The 18,184-nt window shown below is 43.7% G+C and overlaps 1 protein-coding gene across 1 annotated transcript in view; it reads right to left on the bottom strand.

Moving 5' to 3' along the window:
- The window catches only part of LOC120548886, a 193,550-nt gene that overhangs the window by 95,319 nt on the left and 80,047 nt on the right, over positions 1-18,184 (bottom strand). The window contains exons 35-40 of the mRNA XM_039785398.1: positions 17,452-17,652; positions 16,151-16,358; positions 2,894-3,006; positions 2,602-2,804; positions 1,407-1,514; positions 620-899 (exon numbers count right to left, since the gene is read on the bottom strand). Of these exons, the coding sequence (XP_039641332.1) occupies positions 620-899; positions 1,407-1,514; positions 2,602-2,804; positions 2,894-3,006; positions 16,151-16,358; positions 17,452-17,652 (1,113 nt within the window). The remainder of the gene's footprint in view (positions 1-619; positions 900-1,406; positions 1,515-2,601; positions 2,805-2,893; positions 3,007-16,150; positions 16,359-17,451; positions 17,653-18,184) is intronic.

The raw sequence follows: 18,184 nt of genomic DNA, 5'->3' as shown, positions 1-18,184 counted from the left end.
TCCAAACAAATGGTGTGAGGTCACCCTCCTTCGCCCTTCGCCGGGGCACCAGACAGGGATGCCCCCTCTCCCCCCTCTGATCGTATCCAGACATTTTGGAAAGAGGTTAATTCTGTGGTCCACGACGTTGTCGGTAAACATTACATTATCCTCATCATTTTATTTGTTAAACCATACTTTGGAAAATCTTTTTCACACGGACACCAAATATCTGTTGATAATTCTTTTATTTCTGGCTAAAAAAATTATTTTACTGAGGTGGTCTGCCACGCAAGTCCCAACGGTCGGTATGTGGTTGTCACAGATATCGTCTCTTCTCCCTTTGGAGAAACTGACTTATGACCTCAATCATAATTCCGACAGATTCTAGAGACTTCGGAGACCACTGCATTCCTTCCTGCAGAGACTCTGACTTCACTGTGTTTGGTTTAATTTGTATGTACTTAGCTATTTATTTCTTGTACAGTACTAGTTAGTTTATTTTTTTGATGTGTGTGTGTATATATATATATATATATATACACACACACACATATATATATATATATATATATATATATATATATATATATATATATATACAACATGTGAAAAAAAAAATAAAAACAATGTGACTGACCTGTGCTCTGTGCTTCCTCTCCGGTGTCTGGGTGTCTCTGCCAGAGGGGGTGAGGTGCTGCAAAAGCTCGGTGATCCAGGTCCTGGTGCTCTGAGCCTGAGTATTAAACTCGTCACATTCTGCCTCCAGGGCGCTCTGGGTGTCTGCGTTCCTCTGCAGCCTGCTTTCCAGGTTTCTGTAGCGTTGTATCAAGTTGTCGCCGTCCTTCAGGAGGCTTTCAGCTCGGACGCCTTGTCTGCGCACTGATGCTAAGAGCTCACTGAGAGACTCAGCTCTACTGCTGTCTCATTGGAGGCAAGGTGAGGTATGGTTATAAACAAAAACAGGCAATTCAAAGTGCTGTACTTAAGACATAAAGACAAGATACAAAAGAAACAGGCAATATAAAAAGACAAAGTAAAGGACAGAAGCTTCAGGGTCTAGTTTTTGGCAGTTATTTTGAATATGTACTCTGCCAACACCAATAATAAAAATAATGAGTAATCAATACATGTGTTTAAAAATTCAAAAAAACACCCATTACAATGGTCCAATTTTGGCTTATCACAGATGTAACAATATCTGGCGTATTTGGATGCAGAAATTCAAATTCATTCAAGTTTAATATATTGTTGCATTTGGGGTTTTACTCATAATTATTAGATGTAATATTTTAATTTCCAGTGGTTACCTATTGAACATGTAGTGTTGTCTTAACTATAAAATATAAAACATACATGTTTAAATCTGAAAGTTCAGAGTTTTTCAGTCTGAAAATATCAGCGTCAGAATGAATGTTGAAAATCACCTCTCATCCTGAAGGTTTTTGAGTAGAAGTTTGACTTTGTCTACCTCCACGGGCTGTTTTTCTTTGTTCTGCAGCCAGTCACGGAAGCTATCGTGTTGCTTCTGCAGACTAGAGAACAAAAGACACAAGTCAAACAAACATGTTTTCTTAGGTTGTTTTTTTTTGTGTGACAAATTCAAATTTGTTCAAATATTATAGGACTACCTGTAGCACACTCCTTTCAGGAAGCTCACAATAACAGTATGCTTAGACTGGTCAGGAACATTTCAAATGCCTCTTCACATGTTTTGCACAGAGAATATCAGCTTCTGCCTTCAAACAGACGCTTTAGAGTTCATGTTCTCAATCGCATCAGACTTAAAAACTCTTTCATACATCAATCTATCCTATTGTTAAACCAGCTACATTAAATCCAGTGCAATGTTTATTCAGGGTTACAAGTCTCCAAGACCTTGTCTGTGTATATGTTCATGTCATTTTCTGTTGTTATACATGTACTTTGTTTCCTTAACCCCAATTTCCACCAACTGCGGAACGGCTGCGGATCCGCTCCGGAACGGCGGCGGAGTCATTAGGTTTCCATTAAAGTCAATGTGTGTATTTCCACTGACTGCAGAACGGCTGCGTTCCGACTCCGGCACAGCTCCGGTGATCCGCAGCCCTTCGGAGCAGATACGCAGAGCTTCTATTTTTGCCGGACACCAGAGAGCTCCACAGCAATTCAGCATACGGCAGATAGTGCGGGACAGGAAGTCGAGCACAGAAACAAAATAAAACATCCGGTTAATTTTCAAAATAAAAATGCTCACGGAGGATCATATTTCCTTGTTGTTTCCCCTTTACTCCTCTGGATGGAAACATGGTTTTGTGGTTCTATTCGTCATGAATTTGCGAGATCTTGTGGGTCCTCGGGACTACAGTCATTGCCGCAGCGTGCCTAGTGGGTATTGACGGCACGGAGCTGATACGCAGCGGAGCCGTTCCGCAGCCGTTCTGCATTCAGTGGAAATCCGGGGTTACTTGGGTGTTTATGTAATTTGTAATGGTAATGTTCCGTGTATGTCTTTTGGTGTTGTTCATCTTGTGTATGTCTGTATGTATGTCTGTCTCCTTTTTTTATACGAGCTGCCCAGGGATGCAAAAAAAATTTCAGCCCTGGCTGACAATAAAGTTGTATAGTATTGTAAGCGATTACCTGTTCAAGTCCCTGAGGAGCGGCTCCATTTGTTTCTGCCTGTTGAGGCAGTGGGTTCTGAACGTGGCCACCTCCTTCTGCTGCTCCTTCAGCCAGTCAGTGAACTCTGAGAGCTGCTGGAGAGGAGCCTGCTGGCTGCCTCTCTCCAGCTGAACCTTCAGATGCTCTAGACGTCTCTCTGGATCCTTGGATTTTAAGAAAACCTGATGGTCATGAGAGAAACTGTGAGGACCCATCCGTCATCCAACAATCTACAGAATCCCTCTACCCATCGAATGATCCATGCACTTACAGTGAGTCTTTGCAGGGATGTTTCCACATCTGCTCTGCTCTCAGGGTGCTCAAAGCACTCATTGACGGACAGCTGCAAGTCCTGGAACAAATCCTCAAACGACTGCCTTTCATCTAGAGGAAAATGAAAAATAAATATTTTTAAAAATTACAAATTTACAAAGCCAAAATTACAATCCCTGATTCAGAAATACAATATCAAGATGGGAGGATCATGTGACCAGCAACCGCAATGGTCGCAGAAGACTAAGGCTCTCGTACCCACCTCCGCATTTCTTTGAATAAATAGGTCTATTCGTTTTTCTTCAACGCCAAATCGTTTTATCTGCTATAACAGTGACTCAGTGAATTGCTTGCAAGTGCGAGAAAACAGGTCCTTTTGTCGTCTAAGCTACATACTCGGACACAAAATCTGTTAACATGGTGGTGGCTAATAGAGCGGTGGCTAACATAGCAACCGATGCTAGCGCATCCCAAACATGGAGGACTTAATCGCTCAGGTCTTGGAAAAGCAACTAAGTGTGCTTGAATCAATGGTTTACAACGCAATAAAATGAGCGCTAACAGAATTGAATGCCTCGCTGCAACACATCAGGGCAGAGCCTGAGACAGAGGGAACTACGGTGTATGTTTTGATGCAACCTGATTACGGCACATTCACGGCCCAGCAGCAGCGGCAGCTTGAAGAAGCCAGACGACGGCAGGGGGACTTTGTGTCTGGTGCTGGCAGAGGGGCCAAGGCTGGCGGACCCAGCAGCTGTGGACTAGCGGTGTCTGGGCTACCGTGCTAAATTTGTCCCGAGGACACTAAGTTTTGGAGCCAAGCTTTAAAGGTACATTTAACCAGACTGAAAAAACATGATGGATGCTGACCTTCCAGATTATAATCTATGTGTATTACTCCAACCAGGTTGGTGTGTTTTTCACGTAGCTTATTTCAGAATTTCTTTTCTTTTTTTTCTTTTTTTTTTTATAAATCTTTCTATTGGAGGATCAAGGACGTTATATTTTACAGGAAGTGAAACAGTTCTCCAGTTTAGCTTATTTCAGAATTTGATAGCTGGTTGAGACCTAGTTCTAGGGTTTTTGTAACACCGTTCATGTTTAGCATAAGAACTTCATTAGACCTGCTTCAACGTACCTGTGACCAGTGTTGTGCCTGAATGCGTTCATTGAATGAAAGTTCATGAACTAGTTCATATTTTGGGCGAACGTGAACTGAACGTACCTTATTACTGCCTGATGAACGTTACTGTGAACTCGTTCATTCTGGAGTCTGTGAACGGCACGCTCTCTCAGTTTAACTTCGTTCAATAGGGTACCAGATTTCTATAGAGCCTTCCAGGCCAAAACCCGGCTAAAACACACCGTAAACAGGTCTTAATATGTAGCGGAAAAACACCCATTCTGGCAACACCAGCCACTAGTGTTGCACCGCCGCATGCGTCATCAAAACAAAAAGCAGCATGAAGGCGACAGCAGCATGGAGGCGACGAAGCAGCAAGGAGGTGTCGTATGATCATTTAAACGAGTTTCATGACAAGGTCGGTGAGGATGGGAAAAATCGTACATTTCTGTGCAAACTTTGCCCGCCGGCTTTCAAAAAGAAAATCCGCATTTCAGTCACATCCACAGCAAACCTGAAACGGCACATTGAATTGATTGGATATGAAGATGAAATCTGACGCATAGTTTCAGTGTTAAAACTGATAAAATATTGCTGTCTTGTTCTATATGGGCTGTGGCAATAATTTTGAAAAATAATAGCTCGCAGCAACATATGGAAAAAAAACTATAAACTAGTTCATTTTTGGAACCGTGAACTTAGTTAAAAATTTTGAAGAATGAACTATGAACTGAACTAGTTCATTTTAAAATTTGTGAACTGAACTTTGAACTAGTTCATGTAGAAAGTGAACTTTCCCAACACTGCCTGTGACTTTAGACAGGAGGGGTAATTGTGAGCTGGAGTTTGCGCAAGCTGCGTTTGATGTGGCCATGTATCTTGCAGATAGGGGTTGGGGTCTGCGGTCTTATTTTTCATGTTTTTACCACTCTTTGCTCAGAGCTAACAGTTCACCCTTTGCTACAAATTTATCAGCGAATTCTGGTAGGGTACTCGAGACATGTATGCGTGTAAATTTTGAAGATGGCTGAGCTTTCAATCCTTTCAGTTAACATCAGGGGGCTAAACAGGCTGATCAAACGAGCTAAATTCCTGGACTATTTAAGAAGGAAGAGAGTCACATTTACGTAAAAGAGATGTAAATCGTCTACAAAATAAATACTTCAAGGTTGCTGCCTCTTCTAGTGACGACACCAAATCCAAGGGCTCCATTGTGTTGCTGTCGCGGAAATATGCACTCACCGTAGACAAAAGTGGTAAAGACCTATCAGGCAGGATATCTTATATATGTACCACGATAAGGAGTAGGAAAATAGCCTTTATTTCAGAATATACTGTCTACATATGATGAAAGTTTTTTCCCGCGCCTCACCAATGAATTGCTTTCTCTCAATGAATATTCACTAATTATAGGGGGAGATATGAATGCAGTACTAGATTTAAATCAGGGGTCAATCACACAAAAGCCCCAAAACTTTTTTTATTACAGATATATGGGGGATGCACAACCCTACTAGCAAGGATTACACCTTCTTTTCCACACGTCACCTCACCCACTCCCACACGGATTATATTTTGTGCTCCAGTGAGCTTATAGCAGAATTCCGGTCGATTTCAACCTGTAGCTCTGTTGTTTGTAAATCAGGAGTACTGTCAGTAGCGAGAACACCGAGTTATCCTCCTGCTAAATTTTGCACCCAACAGTCTTAAACAAGGCTTAAACAGGCCAAGTCTTAAACGTGTTTTTAGCCTCTAAACATGTTTGAAATGCCATTACAAGTGCTTAGCCATGTGCAGTTATTCCTTACGAGGGAACACAGCAAATTTGACTGCAGTAGATTGTGACAGAAAGGCATAAAAGTTGTGTTAATCCATACCTCTGTTGATTTCCTGCTTTCCCGTCAAGTCCACAGTAATCGAGTGCCGATCTCATACAATCCAATATTCCAAAATGCATTTTCTCCACAAAAATAAATTTGCCGACGTTCTCTCCCTAGTAATGAGTATGTATCAACAGGCTGTAACCTGACACCACAGTGCAGCGAGCAGGGCTGCAACAGTTCAAGAGTTCAACAGCTCATTTGCATAGGTAACCTAGCAACGGCGGAGCCTGTGGCAGAAGCAGGGAGGAGCTCACAGAGCTGACAGATGGAGCTTGGAGTTAGATCAGGACTAATATTAGAAAATGGTTCGAGTTTGTGCCTTTCCAAATTGCGGCAACCAAATGAAGAGGTATTTGAGCTTGAGCTTTCACTGTCTACCCCTCCGCAGCCGGGAGATTATACAGTCGTGGCTGGTTGCACTTGATGCGGGTACATGGTGGTGGTCGTGTGGATACTGTATCGCAATGACCACCGAGGAAGAAAGACTGTGCTGTAAGGAATGGGATCTCATACAGCCGGGACGGGTCGGGTCCCCAGATAATGGACACTGTTTCGCCCATACAGAGAGGTTTCCCCATCTGATCTATTAGGATGTTCTGGAAGCTTCTTTTTGTTGTCCCGAAAGTAAATTGGAAGAAGCGGCCTAAACCGGACAGACCTGATGGCCAGCTGTCTAATGAGTGAGTACAACAGGCTTTCGTGACTCTGTCCTAGCTTAGGTACATTTGTTTTTAGTTGTAAATACACATTCAAAACACTAATAAAAACACACCTCTTCAGATTAGCTTTCCACATACAATAATCTCACAGTTCTCACCTGATAGTTACTGTTTTTATTGTTTTTAATTGCTTCTAAATATGCTTGTTGTATGTGTTGGTTTTATTGCTTATCTGTTTTTAATGTGATATACACTCACCTAAAGGATTATTAGGAACACCATACTAATACCACATGGGTGGCAGTGAAGGTCAGGGGCCTCGACGGACCAGACCCGGGCAGCAGACGCTGGCTCTGGGGACGTGGAACGTCACCTCTCTGTGGGGGAAGGAGCCGGAACTGGTGCGGGAGGTGGAGCGCTACCGGTTAGATCTGGTGGGGCTTACCTCTACGCACAGTCTCGGTTCTGGAACCGTACTCATGGATAGGGGTTGGACTCTTTTCCTCTCCGGAGTTGCTCAGGGTGTGCCGGCCGCGGGGGTGTGGGGATACTAACAAGCCCCCGGCTGAGCCGCTACGTTGGAGTTTACCCCGGTGGACAGAGGGTCGCCTCCCTACGCCTGCGGGTTGTGGGGGAAAACTCTGACTGTTGTTTGTGCATATGCACCAAACAGGAGTTCGAGTATTCGGCCTTCTTAGAGACCTTGAGTGGAGTCCTGCATGGGGGCGCCAGTGGGGGACTCCATTGTTCTGCGGGGGACTTCAACGCCACGTGGGCAATGATGGAGACACCTGGAGAGGCGTAATTGGGAGGAACGGCCTCCCTGATCTAAACCAGAGTGGTTGTTTGTTGTTGGACTTCTGTGCTAGTCATGGATTGTCTATAACGAACACCATGTTCGCACATAGGGATGCTCATAAGTGTACCTGGTACCAGAGCACCCTAGGCCGAAGGTCAATGATCGATTTTATAATCGTTTCATCTGATCTGAGGCCGTATGTTTTGAACACTCGGGTGAGAGAGGGGCAGAGCTGTCAACCGATCACCATCTGGTGGTGAGTTGGGTCAGGGGTGGGGAAGACTCTGGACAGACCTGGTAAGCCCAAACGTGTAGTGCGCGGGTAAATTGGGAACGTCTGGAGGAGGCCCCTGTCCAACGGACTTTCAACATTCGCACCTCGGCGGGAGCTTTTCGTGTATCCCTGTGGAGGCTGGGGGCATTGAACCCGAGTGGACAATGTTCAAAGTTTCCATTGCTGAAGCTGCGGCGAGGAGCTGTGGTCTTAGGGTCTTAGGTGCCTCAAGGGGGGGGGTAACCCACGAACACCGTGGTGGACACCGGTGGTCAGGGAAGCCGTCCGACTGAAGAAGGAGTCTTTCCGGGATATGTTATCCCAGAGGACTCCGGAGGCAGTTGCAGGGTACCGAAGGCGCCGGGGGCTGCAGCCTCTGCCGTGGAAAAAAAACAGCGGGCGGCGTGTGGGAGAAGTTTGGAGAAGACATGGAGAAGGACTTTCGGTTGGCACCAAAGTGCTTCTGGAAAACTGTTCGCCACCTCAGGAGGGGAGGCGGGGAACCATCCAAGCTGTGTACAGTAAGGATGGGACACTGTTGACCTCAACTGAGGAGGTAATAGGGCGGTGGAATGAGCATTTTGAGGAACTCCTGAATCCGACTAATACGCCCTCTATGTTAGAGGCAGAGCTGGAGGATGGACGGGGATTGTCGTCGATTTCCGGGCGGAAGTCACTGATGTAGTCAAACAACTCCACAGTGGCAAAGCCCCGGGGATTGATGAGATCCCGTCCAGAAATGCTCAAGGCTCTGGGTGTGGAGGGGCTGTCCTGGTTGACACGTTCTTCTACCATTGCGTGGAAGTCTGGAACAGTGCCAAAGGAGTGGCAGACTGGGGTGGTGGTTCCCCTTTTTTAAAAAGGGGACCAGAGGGTGTGTCGAATTACAGGGGTATCACACTTCTCAGCCTCCCTGGTAAAGTCTACTCCAAGGTGCTGGAAAGGAGGGTTCGGCCGATAGTCGAACCTCAGGTTGAGGAGGAACAATCGCGATTCCGTCCTGGTCGGTGGAACAACGGACCAGCTCTTCACTCTAAGGATCCTGGAGGGGCCTGGGAGTATGCCCAACCGGTCTACATGTGTTTTGTGGATTTGGAGAAGGCGTATGACCGGGTCCCCCGGAGAACTGCGGGAGGTGCTGCAGGAGTATGGGGTGAGGGGTCTCTACTCAGGGCCATCCAATCTCTGTACGACCAAAGTGAGAGCTGTGTCCGGGTTCTCGGCAGTAAGTCGGACTCGTTTCAGGTGAGGGTTGGCCTCCGCCAGGGCCGCGCTTTGTCACCAATCCTGTTTGTAATATTTATGGACAGGATATCAGGCGTAGTCGGGGTGGGGAGGGGTTGCAGTTCGGGTGGGCTGGGGATCTCACCGCTGCTTTTGCAGATGATGTGGTCCTGATGGCATCATCGGCCTGCGACCTTCAGCACTCACTGGATCGGTTCGCAAGCCGAGTGTGAAGCGGTTGGGATGAGGATCAGCACCTCTAAATCGGAGGCCATGGTTCTCAGCAGGAAACCGATGGAATGCCTTCTCCAGGTAGGGAATGAGTCCTTACCCCAAGTGAAGGAGTTCAAGTACCTTGGGGTTTTGTTCGCAGTGAGGGGACAATGGAGCGGGGAGATTGGTCGGAAAATCGGGCGGCGGAGTGCGGTATTACATTCCATCTATCGCCACGTTGTGGCGACGAAAAGAGAGCTGAGCCAGAAGGCAAAGCTCTCGATCTACCGGTCAGTTTTCGTTCCTACCCTCACCTATGGTCATGAAGGCTGGGTCATGACCGAAAGAACGAGATCCAGGGTACAAGCGGCGAAATGGGTTTCCTCAGGAGGGTGGCTGGCGTCTCCCTTAGAGATAGGGTAGAAGCTCAGTCATCCGTGAGGAGCTCGGAGTAGAGCCGCTGCTCCTTGCGTCCGAAAGGAGCCAGTTGAGGTGGTTCGGGCATCTGGTAAGGATGCCCCCTGGGCGCCTCCCTAAGGAGGTGTTCCAGGCACGTCCAGCTGGGAGGAGGCCTCGGGGAAGACCCAGGACTAGGTGGAGGGATTATATCTCCAACCTGGCCTGGGAACGCCTCGGGATCCCCCAGTCGGAGCTGGTTAATGTTGCTCGGGAAAGGGAAGTTTGGGGTCCCCTGCTGGAGCTGCTCCCCCCGCGACCCGACACCGGATAAGCGGACGAAGATGGATGGATGGATGGATACTAATACCGTGTTTTACCCCCTTTCGCCTTCAGAACTGCCTTAATTCTTCGTGGCATTGATTCAGCAAGGTGCTGGGAGCATTCTTTAGAAATGTTGGCCCATATTGATAGGATAGCATCTTGCAGTTGATGGAGATTTGTGGGATGCACATCCAGGGCACGAAGCTCCCATTCCACCACATCCCAAAGATGTTCTATTGGGTTGAGATCTGGTGACTGTGGGGGCCATTTTAGTACAGTGAACTCATTGTCATGTTCAAGAAACCAATTTGAAATGATTCGAGCTTTGTGACATGGTGCATTATCCTGCTGGAAGTAGCCATCAGAGGATGGGTACATGGTGGTCATAAAGGGATGGACATGGTCAGAAAAAATGCTCAGGTAGGCTGTGGCATTTAAACAATGCCCAATTGGTACTAAGGGGCCTAAAGTGTGCCAAGAAAAAATTCCCCACACCATTACACCACCACCACCAGCCTGCACAGTGGTAACAAGGCATGACGGATCCATGTTCTCTTTCTGTTTACGCCAAATTCTGACTCTACCATCTGAATGTCTCAACAGAAATTGAGACTCATCAGACCAGGGAACATTTTTACAGTCTTCAACTGTCCAATTTTGGTGAGCTCGTGCAAATTGTAGCCCCTTTTTTCTATTTTTAGTGGAGATGAGTGGTACCCGGTGGGGTCTTCTGCTGGTGTAGCCCATCCGCATCAAGGTTGTGCGTGTGGTGGCTTCACAAATGCTTTGCTGCATACCTCGGTTGTAACGAGTGGTTATTTGAGTCAAAGTTGATCTTCTATCAGCTGGAATCAGTCGGCCCATTCTCCTCTGACCTCTAGCATCAACAAGGCATTTTTGCCCAGAGGACTGCAACATACTGGATGTTTTTCCTTTTTCAGACCATTCTTTGTAAACCCTAGAAATGGTTGTGCGTGAAAATCCCAGTAACTTAGCAGATTGTGAAACAACCACGCCACGCTCAAAGTTGCTTAGATCACCTTTCGTTCCCATTCTGACATTCAGTTTGGAGTTCAGGAGATTGCTTAGACCTGGATGACACCCCTAAATGCATTGAAGCAGCTGCCATGTGATTGGTTGATTAGATAATTGCATTAACGAGAAATCTTACAGGTGTTCCTAATAATCTTTTAGGTGAGTGTATGTGCTGGTTTTTACTGTAAAGTGTCTTTGAGTACGATGAAAAGCCCTCTATAAATGAAATGTATTATTATTTATTATAAATAAATGCCTCACTTCTTTTAGTGAAATAACCAAAGCTCGCCCTGTAAGAATAAGTACATTGTACAGTTCTATAATATATTTCTGCACCTGTCTGTTACAGTGGTTTTATAATATAACAATACACATTACATTTGTGCTTTTGTGTCTTTACTTCAAAAACAAAAAGGAAATTACAATATCACAATCTAGACACAATCAATGTAAAGTATGTACAGTACAGTGTGTGGTTTTATACATAATCATGCTGCAGCATAGTCTGAAGTGTACAAAGAAAAAATAGTTCAGTAGTCTTTTCCTAGGCCTAGAACATGCTCTTATAATGTGACCTGGCTTGAGCAACCAGTTCACTCTTATCCGGCAAAGGAACTGGGGCTATGTTACAAAGCAGTCGCCTTCTTCTCTGTCCATGACGGGGTAAGGGTTTTTTTCTTCTGTGGACTTGAAAGAACTATTTTGAAACTGGCTGGATGACCAGCTTGACGCCTTCTTGGGAGTTGACTGTGGCACTGCAGCTAATTCTGTCTCTATGTCACTGGATGGTGTCCCCTAAATAAGTAAGAAGGAGAAAGAGCATTGTAGTCAGACTCAATGGCCAAAACAGTAACATTGAGGATGCATCTATCATAATCAGTGTTGGGTGTAAGGCAATTACAGTAATATATTAATTTTTGCTGTAACGCAGTAATATAACTCATTACTAATTACAAATCGATAATATCATACACGGGTCTCAATAACGGGAGTTACAACATTTAATGTTTTTTTTTTTTTTTCTCAAAGAATTAACCAACACCGCGAAACAGTTCTTCACAGAAAAAAAAAGTGAGAATTACTTTAGCCTTGGAAAGTATGAATCCTAAAGACGTTACCTCCAATTTGTCTGCAGTTGGTCTTTTCACTTTAGGAATGGCATTTTCCTTCAGATACCGGGACTTGACGCTCTTTTCGGTGAAGTCGTCGCTGCAAACACGGTAATCTCTCTCATGTAGCTAATGTTATCAAGGGAGCTGAAGTGCAACCAGCCATAACTGTAAAATCTCCTGGCTGCGGAGGGGTAGACGGTGAAAGCTCAAGCTCAAATATCTCTTCATTTGGTTGCCGCAATTTGGAAAGGCACAAACTTGAACCATTTTCTAATATTAGTCCTGATCTAACTCCAAGCTCTGTCTGTCAGCTCTGTGAGCTCCTCCCTGCTTCTGCCGACAGGCTCCGCCGTTGCTAGGTTACCTATGCAAATGAGCTGTTGAACTCTTGAACTGCTGCAGCCCTGCTCGCTTCACTGTGGTGTCAGGTTACAGCCTGTTGATACATACTCATTACTATGGACAGGACCTCAACAAATCGTTTTTTTGTGGAAAAAAATGCATTTTGGAATATTGGATTTTATGAGATCGGCACTCGATTACTGTGGACTTGACCGGAAAGCAGGAAATCAACAGAGGTATGGATTAACACAACTTTTATGCCTTTCTGTCACATCTACTGCAGTCAAATTCGCTGTGTTCCCTCGTAAGGAATAACTGCACATGACTAAGCACTTGTAATGGCATTTCAAACATGTTTAGAGGCTAAAAACACGTTTAAAACTTGCCCTGTTTAAGCCTTGATTAAGACTGTTGGGTGCAAAATCTAGCAGGAGGATAAGTCGGTGTAGGCGGCACCGTTTGTTTTCGTTTTTCTTGCTACTGACAGTACTCCTGATTTACAAACAATAGAGCTACGGGTTGAAATCGACCGGAATTCTCCTTTAAGGCAATGTTCCACACGATAGCAATAGAACCAGCAATTCTGTCTGATCACAATGCGCTGATAACCACATTCCATTGTGATATGTTAGGAGAAAGATCTAGGAGATGGCAATTTAATACTTCCCTTCTCCAGAACACAACTTTTGATTCAGAATTTAGAGCCAAACTGGCTGAGTTTATATCAATCAATACAGACTTAGTTTCTGACCCCGCATTTATCTAGCAAGCAACTAAAGGATCTTTTCGAGATTTCACATCTTCCTTCGTGGGCAACTTGAAGAGGAAAAGAGAGGCAAGGATTGCGGAGTTGGAAGAATGCTGTAAATCTTTAGAGCAGTCTCTTAAGACTTTCTAAATCTACACATACTCTTCTAGTCACAAGTCGAACAGAGCTGAATGATCTTTTAAGAAGGAGAGCGGAGTTCATAATGCACAAAGTGAGGCAAACTTATTATTTTAATGGCTGTAAACCAAGGAAATTGCTTGCTCTGAACTTAAAACAAAGTGAATCCAGAGCTACTATCAATAGCATCCACACAGACCGAGGTATCTCAACAAACCCTAAGGATATCAGCGCCACTTTTCAATCCTTCTATTCAAACTTGTAGGAGTACTCCTGCAAACCAGATCCGACACACTGTCAGAAGTTCCTAAAAGAACTAAACCTGCTAGGGTTGGATGGAATTCCATCAGAACTTCTACAGTATTTTGACATATTAGGACCTACCATTTTACAAGCTTTAACTTCAGCCATAGAGAAGGGTACTTTCCACCAACAACAAAGTCTTGGCTCTCCGCCTAAAACGCTTTTTCGAGAAGCTAGTCCACCCCAACCAATCAGGTTTTATTCAAAGGGTCAAGCTGCAGACAATGTACGCAGACTATTTCATGTAATAGAAGAAGCCAAAAACCTCCCAACAAAGGCAGCAGTTTTATCAGTGGACGCAGAAAAGGCTTTTGACCGCCTAGAGTGGAATTACTTGTAGCAAGTAATGGAGAGGCTTGGTTTGGGGTATGCGAACCCCACAGCCATAGTCTCAACCAATGGCTTGCATTCTCAGCCATTTCCTATTGAGCGGGACTCGAGACAGGGATGCCTGCTCTCCCCCATGCTGTTTGCAATCTCTCTTGAACCATTAGCCCAAGCCATAAGGCAAAATAAAATCTGTAATGTCCAGATTAAATCCAATAGCAGCTCAATATCATTATTTGCAGATGATATTTTGTTCTTCTTGAGGACTCTATTCCAAAACATCGTATGATCTTCAACGAATCTAGCTCAATCTCCAGCTATAAAATTAACTTCTTTTATTGAACAACAGGCATGTGACATCAGCCATTAGTGTTACAATACCAACTCAAAGCAAAATTACATATTTGGGCATTACCATACACACGTCGCTACAGCGAGTCGTCCAGGACAACTATGAAACTATTTTAAGTAGTGTTCAAAGGGATCTGGCCAATTGGTCTGTGTTGCCGGCATAGCTACGGTCCAGGATTTCTGTTGTTAAAATGAACATAGTTCCTCGTGTGAATTTCTTGAGTACAATTATCCCCCTACCCCAACCAATACATTTCTGGAAGAAACTTGATACCTTAATTTGCCAGTATATTTGGAATAATCAACAACCTAGGTTAAAATACTCTACCCTGCAACGTACCACAAACACGGGAGGCTTGGCCCTCCCTAACCTTAAAGTGTATCACAGAGCCTTTCAGCTACAGGCCCTCAGAGTGTGGATGGAACCCTTATATACAGTTCCATGGAGAGAAATAGAGCAAAACCTCACTGGAAGTTTAAGACTGCAAGACCTTGCCTTTGCAGGTGTGTGTCCAAAAAGATGTATGCTGGCCCATGGCCCTATTATCACCAACACACTGACCAACTTTAAACAGGTGGAGGAGCAACTACGCTACACCAATAAGTGGCATTTGAATACCCCAATATGGCACAATGCACACTTACTGTCTGGTAACAAACCCTTTGCTTGTAAGCAGTGGAGTGACAGAGGTATTTATACTTTAGACCAGCCATTCAATGAGAAAGGTATGTTGAGTTTTGAAGACCTGAGAGCTAGTTTTGAGGTCCCCAGGACATCCTTCTACTTTTATCTGCGCTTAAGATCAGCCCTAAAATGTTATGGAGTGTCATGGGGAAACAGTCTTGAAGCGCACCCAGTCATTAAATGGTTTGTTGATTTTCCTGTGAGAGGATTAGTGTCCAAGATTTATGCTAAACTGATGCAAATATCCATAGGAGAACTCCCAATAGTAAAGAAATGGGAATGTCAATAATATCTGATGTGATAGGATATCTAATCCCTACTGACCCAATTGTTTTGTTACTTAATGATGACTCTAAACTACACTTGCTTGAGAGACAGAGGAAGATTTGGCTAGCTGGCTGAACTGGTACCAAGAAAATGAAAAATGAGAGCTCAGTTATGCCTGAGCTATCTACAGCAAGGATTAACAAAGCCAAACCATCAACTATCAGCCTATGGGAAAGCGAAGCAGCACAAATATCAGACCTAATGACCTCAAGTCACAAGAACTAGATGAGAGCGACTAGGCAAGGTGTGATTTCTGTTTGTTTTTTTGTTTTCCTCGAGACCGCAGAGGGTGGGGGGTGGGAGAGGCTTTTGTTCTTGTTCAATTTGACATTAAAACTTGACATTACCTGGCACGTATTGTGGAATTTGTTTTGTATGTCTGTATGATAAACAGTGCTAAAAAATTGATCCAAAAAAAAGAAACATAATATCAAGAGATAAGTGCAAATTAAGTGCATCTGTGACAAAGTGCATATAAAAGAAAATATCTAGCATATTCATAAGATAACTTGCTCAGTTAGCCATAACAACTTAATAAGGCAATGGTATATCAGTGCTGTGTTTCTGTACATTTATTTGGAATCTTTCTGCCACCTAGAGTCACTCTACTTTTAGTTTTGAACCTTTTTTAAAGATGTCTGTAATTGCTTCTAAAGCTGGCATGACATTGCAAGTCTGATCGCTGTATTTATTTATTTTGCTGTACTCAGGTCTTTCTCGCAAAAGAAATCTGATTGTAAACGGATAAAAAAAAAAGAGATTCAAAATGTGGCTTTAAAATTGCATTTTATTCTGAGATTTTCATGTGCACTTGGTTTTGGTATCAATTTCCAAAGGGCAATACTGTAACAGTAAAAATAAACAGATACAGTACTTAAGATCACAATTGACAACGCATAAATGAAAACACATTCCTGTTAGATTCACACTTCATTGTATATGATCATCAAGATACCGTCTACTAAAACAGAAGACACAAACGCCACACTAACCTTTGATAACGTTGAGCAGGCCTTTGTCCCTCTCCTCTCTCTTCAGCTGGATCATGGCTTGGGTGCAGGAGATGGCCTCCTTCAGCCTGCTGCAGTCTACAGACAGCACCTCCAGCACCTGAGGACTGGCTACACTGGAAACCAAGCCAACCTCTTTCATCGCAGCCTCGGCCTGCTGCTCCAGAGCCTCCAATTTATCACACAGATGCTGTAAGGACAAGGGATGAAACCGTGAAAATGCTGGCAGTAACAGTAACAGTCCACTCTAAGAAATAAATTCTTAAGTTCTGGCAGCTCAATTACCTGGACGTTGCTCCATATTTAAGAAACGGAAATTATGTGTGTACCTCAGTTAAAATACAGAACATTTAAAAAAAAAAAAAAGCAACAAACGCCGAAAAAAGCAACATAAACATCGGAAAAAGCAGCAAAGAGGTAAAAAAAAAGTCTCACAAAGGTCAAAAAAGCAACAAGAAATATGATTACAAAAAATGTAAAATGTCGTAAAAAGTAAAAAATTCCAAATGTAAAAAACTAAAATACAACTATGAATCTCGTACTATGGACAATTTCTGTTAAAATAAACAGCCAACAGTACAACTGTTAATACAGTAGCTTGGAGTCAAGAATCAAAGGAAAAAAAGTCAGGGTCAAACTCACTGATGTGAAACTGATATATGAAAGGTAGAATTAAATAAAGTTGAATTTTTTTCCCAATTTACTATTCGAAATATCATCCTTTATATGTATTTTTATACCACCAAAAAGTATACGAGTTTGACATATTTATTATACTAATTATGTCATTACCATGCAGTATTGTACTTTTCCAGGAGATACTTTAATGTCGTTCTAGATACATACAAGTGCAAAAGCACACAGTAATCCCATTTGAAATAATTTTGTGAAATTAGGACCTCATCATCATCATCCTTATAACATTAAATTAAGGTTGTTTTTTGTTTTTTTAACAAAATCAAATTAAACTGTGAGAAATGAACACGTAACAACAAATTCAATAAAAATATAAATATATTCTGTAGGTTACGTATATCCACGATGTTCCACTTCCGGGATTGCTCCGGTGCCGTCCGGCGCTTAGCGCCACCCAAGACAATTGTGATTGGTTTAAAGAAATGCCAATAAACCAGAGCACATTTTTCTCCTAATGCTGTGTAGACTAGCCAGACCCTCCTCTGCAGCGCTGTGAAGGAGGGTCTGGAAATCCAAGACTAGGGTTTATGTGGCTTCATCCAACAGTATGGTCCATAAATGAGTTGCAACATGTAACAGCCGTGTACCTGTAACTGGTCTTCGACCTTTGGTTGTGAAGCGTCAACATTACTGACAGAACCCTGGATCCTCTCCACAGCTGACTGGCACTGCTCTATCTTCTCAGCTAGGTGTTTCTTCACAGCCATCAGTTCCTCGAAGACGTCGGTGCAGTCGGCAAACAGCTCCTTCACCTGCTCCATCCGCTTCCTCAGCTGGGTTTCCATCACCTTATTGAAACATTGTGCAAAGACACAAAGAGTGAATCTAGGAGCCAGAATACTGCACCCTGAGAAGTGAATGTGGATATTGACTTGTAAAAATAACAGTAATAGAAGGGAATTCAGTTATTCATGCATTTATTACGTCTCGACTAGACTGCTGTAACTCTTTATATGTTGGATTAGATCAGTCATCTCTTCGTCAGTTAAAGTCAGACCAGAACGCAGCAGCTAGGCTTCTAACTGGGACCGAAAAGTTTTAGCCCAATAGCCTCACTACACTGGCTTCCTGTCTGCTTCAGGATTGATTGCAATATTTGTTAAAGGCAAAATATGTGTCAAATTATTCTGAAATAAGTATTGTGGTGCTGAAAAGATGTCCCGGCCTACAAATCGTATCCTACAGACTAAAGAAAACTTAAGGTTACGACCGTAACCCCGGTTCTCTGATAGCATGAGTGAGGTATCTCACATATGGGGTACGCCTCCCCGCGTATCCCTCAGAAGCACTTTCTCACTACGCCAGCCATGATTGGCTGGC

Source organism: Perca fluviatilis, chromosome 20 (genome assembly GCF_010015445.1).
Source record: "Perca fluviatilis chromosome 20, GENO_Pfluv_1.0, whole genome shotgun sequence".
NCBI classification, from domain to species: Eukaryota; Metazoa; Chordata; class Actinopteri; order Perciformes; family Percidae; genus Perca; species Perca fluviatilis.
This window is presented reverse-complemented; position numbering and strand designations above follow the sequence as displayed.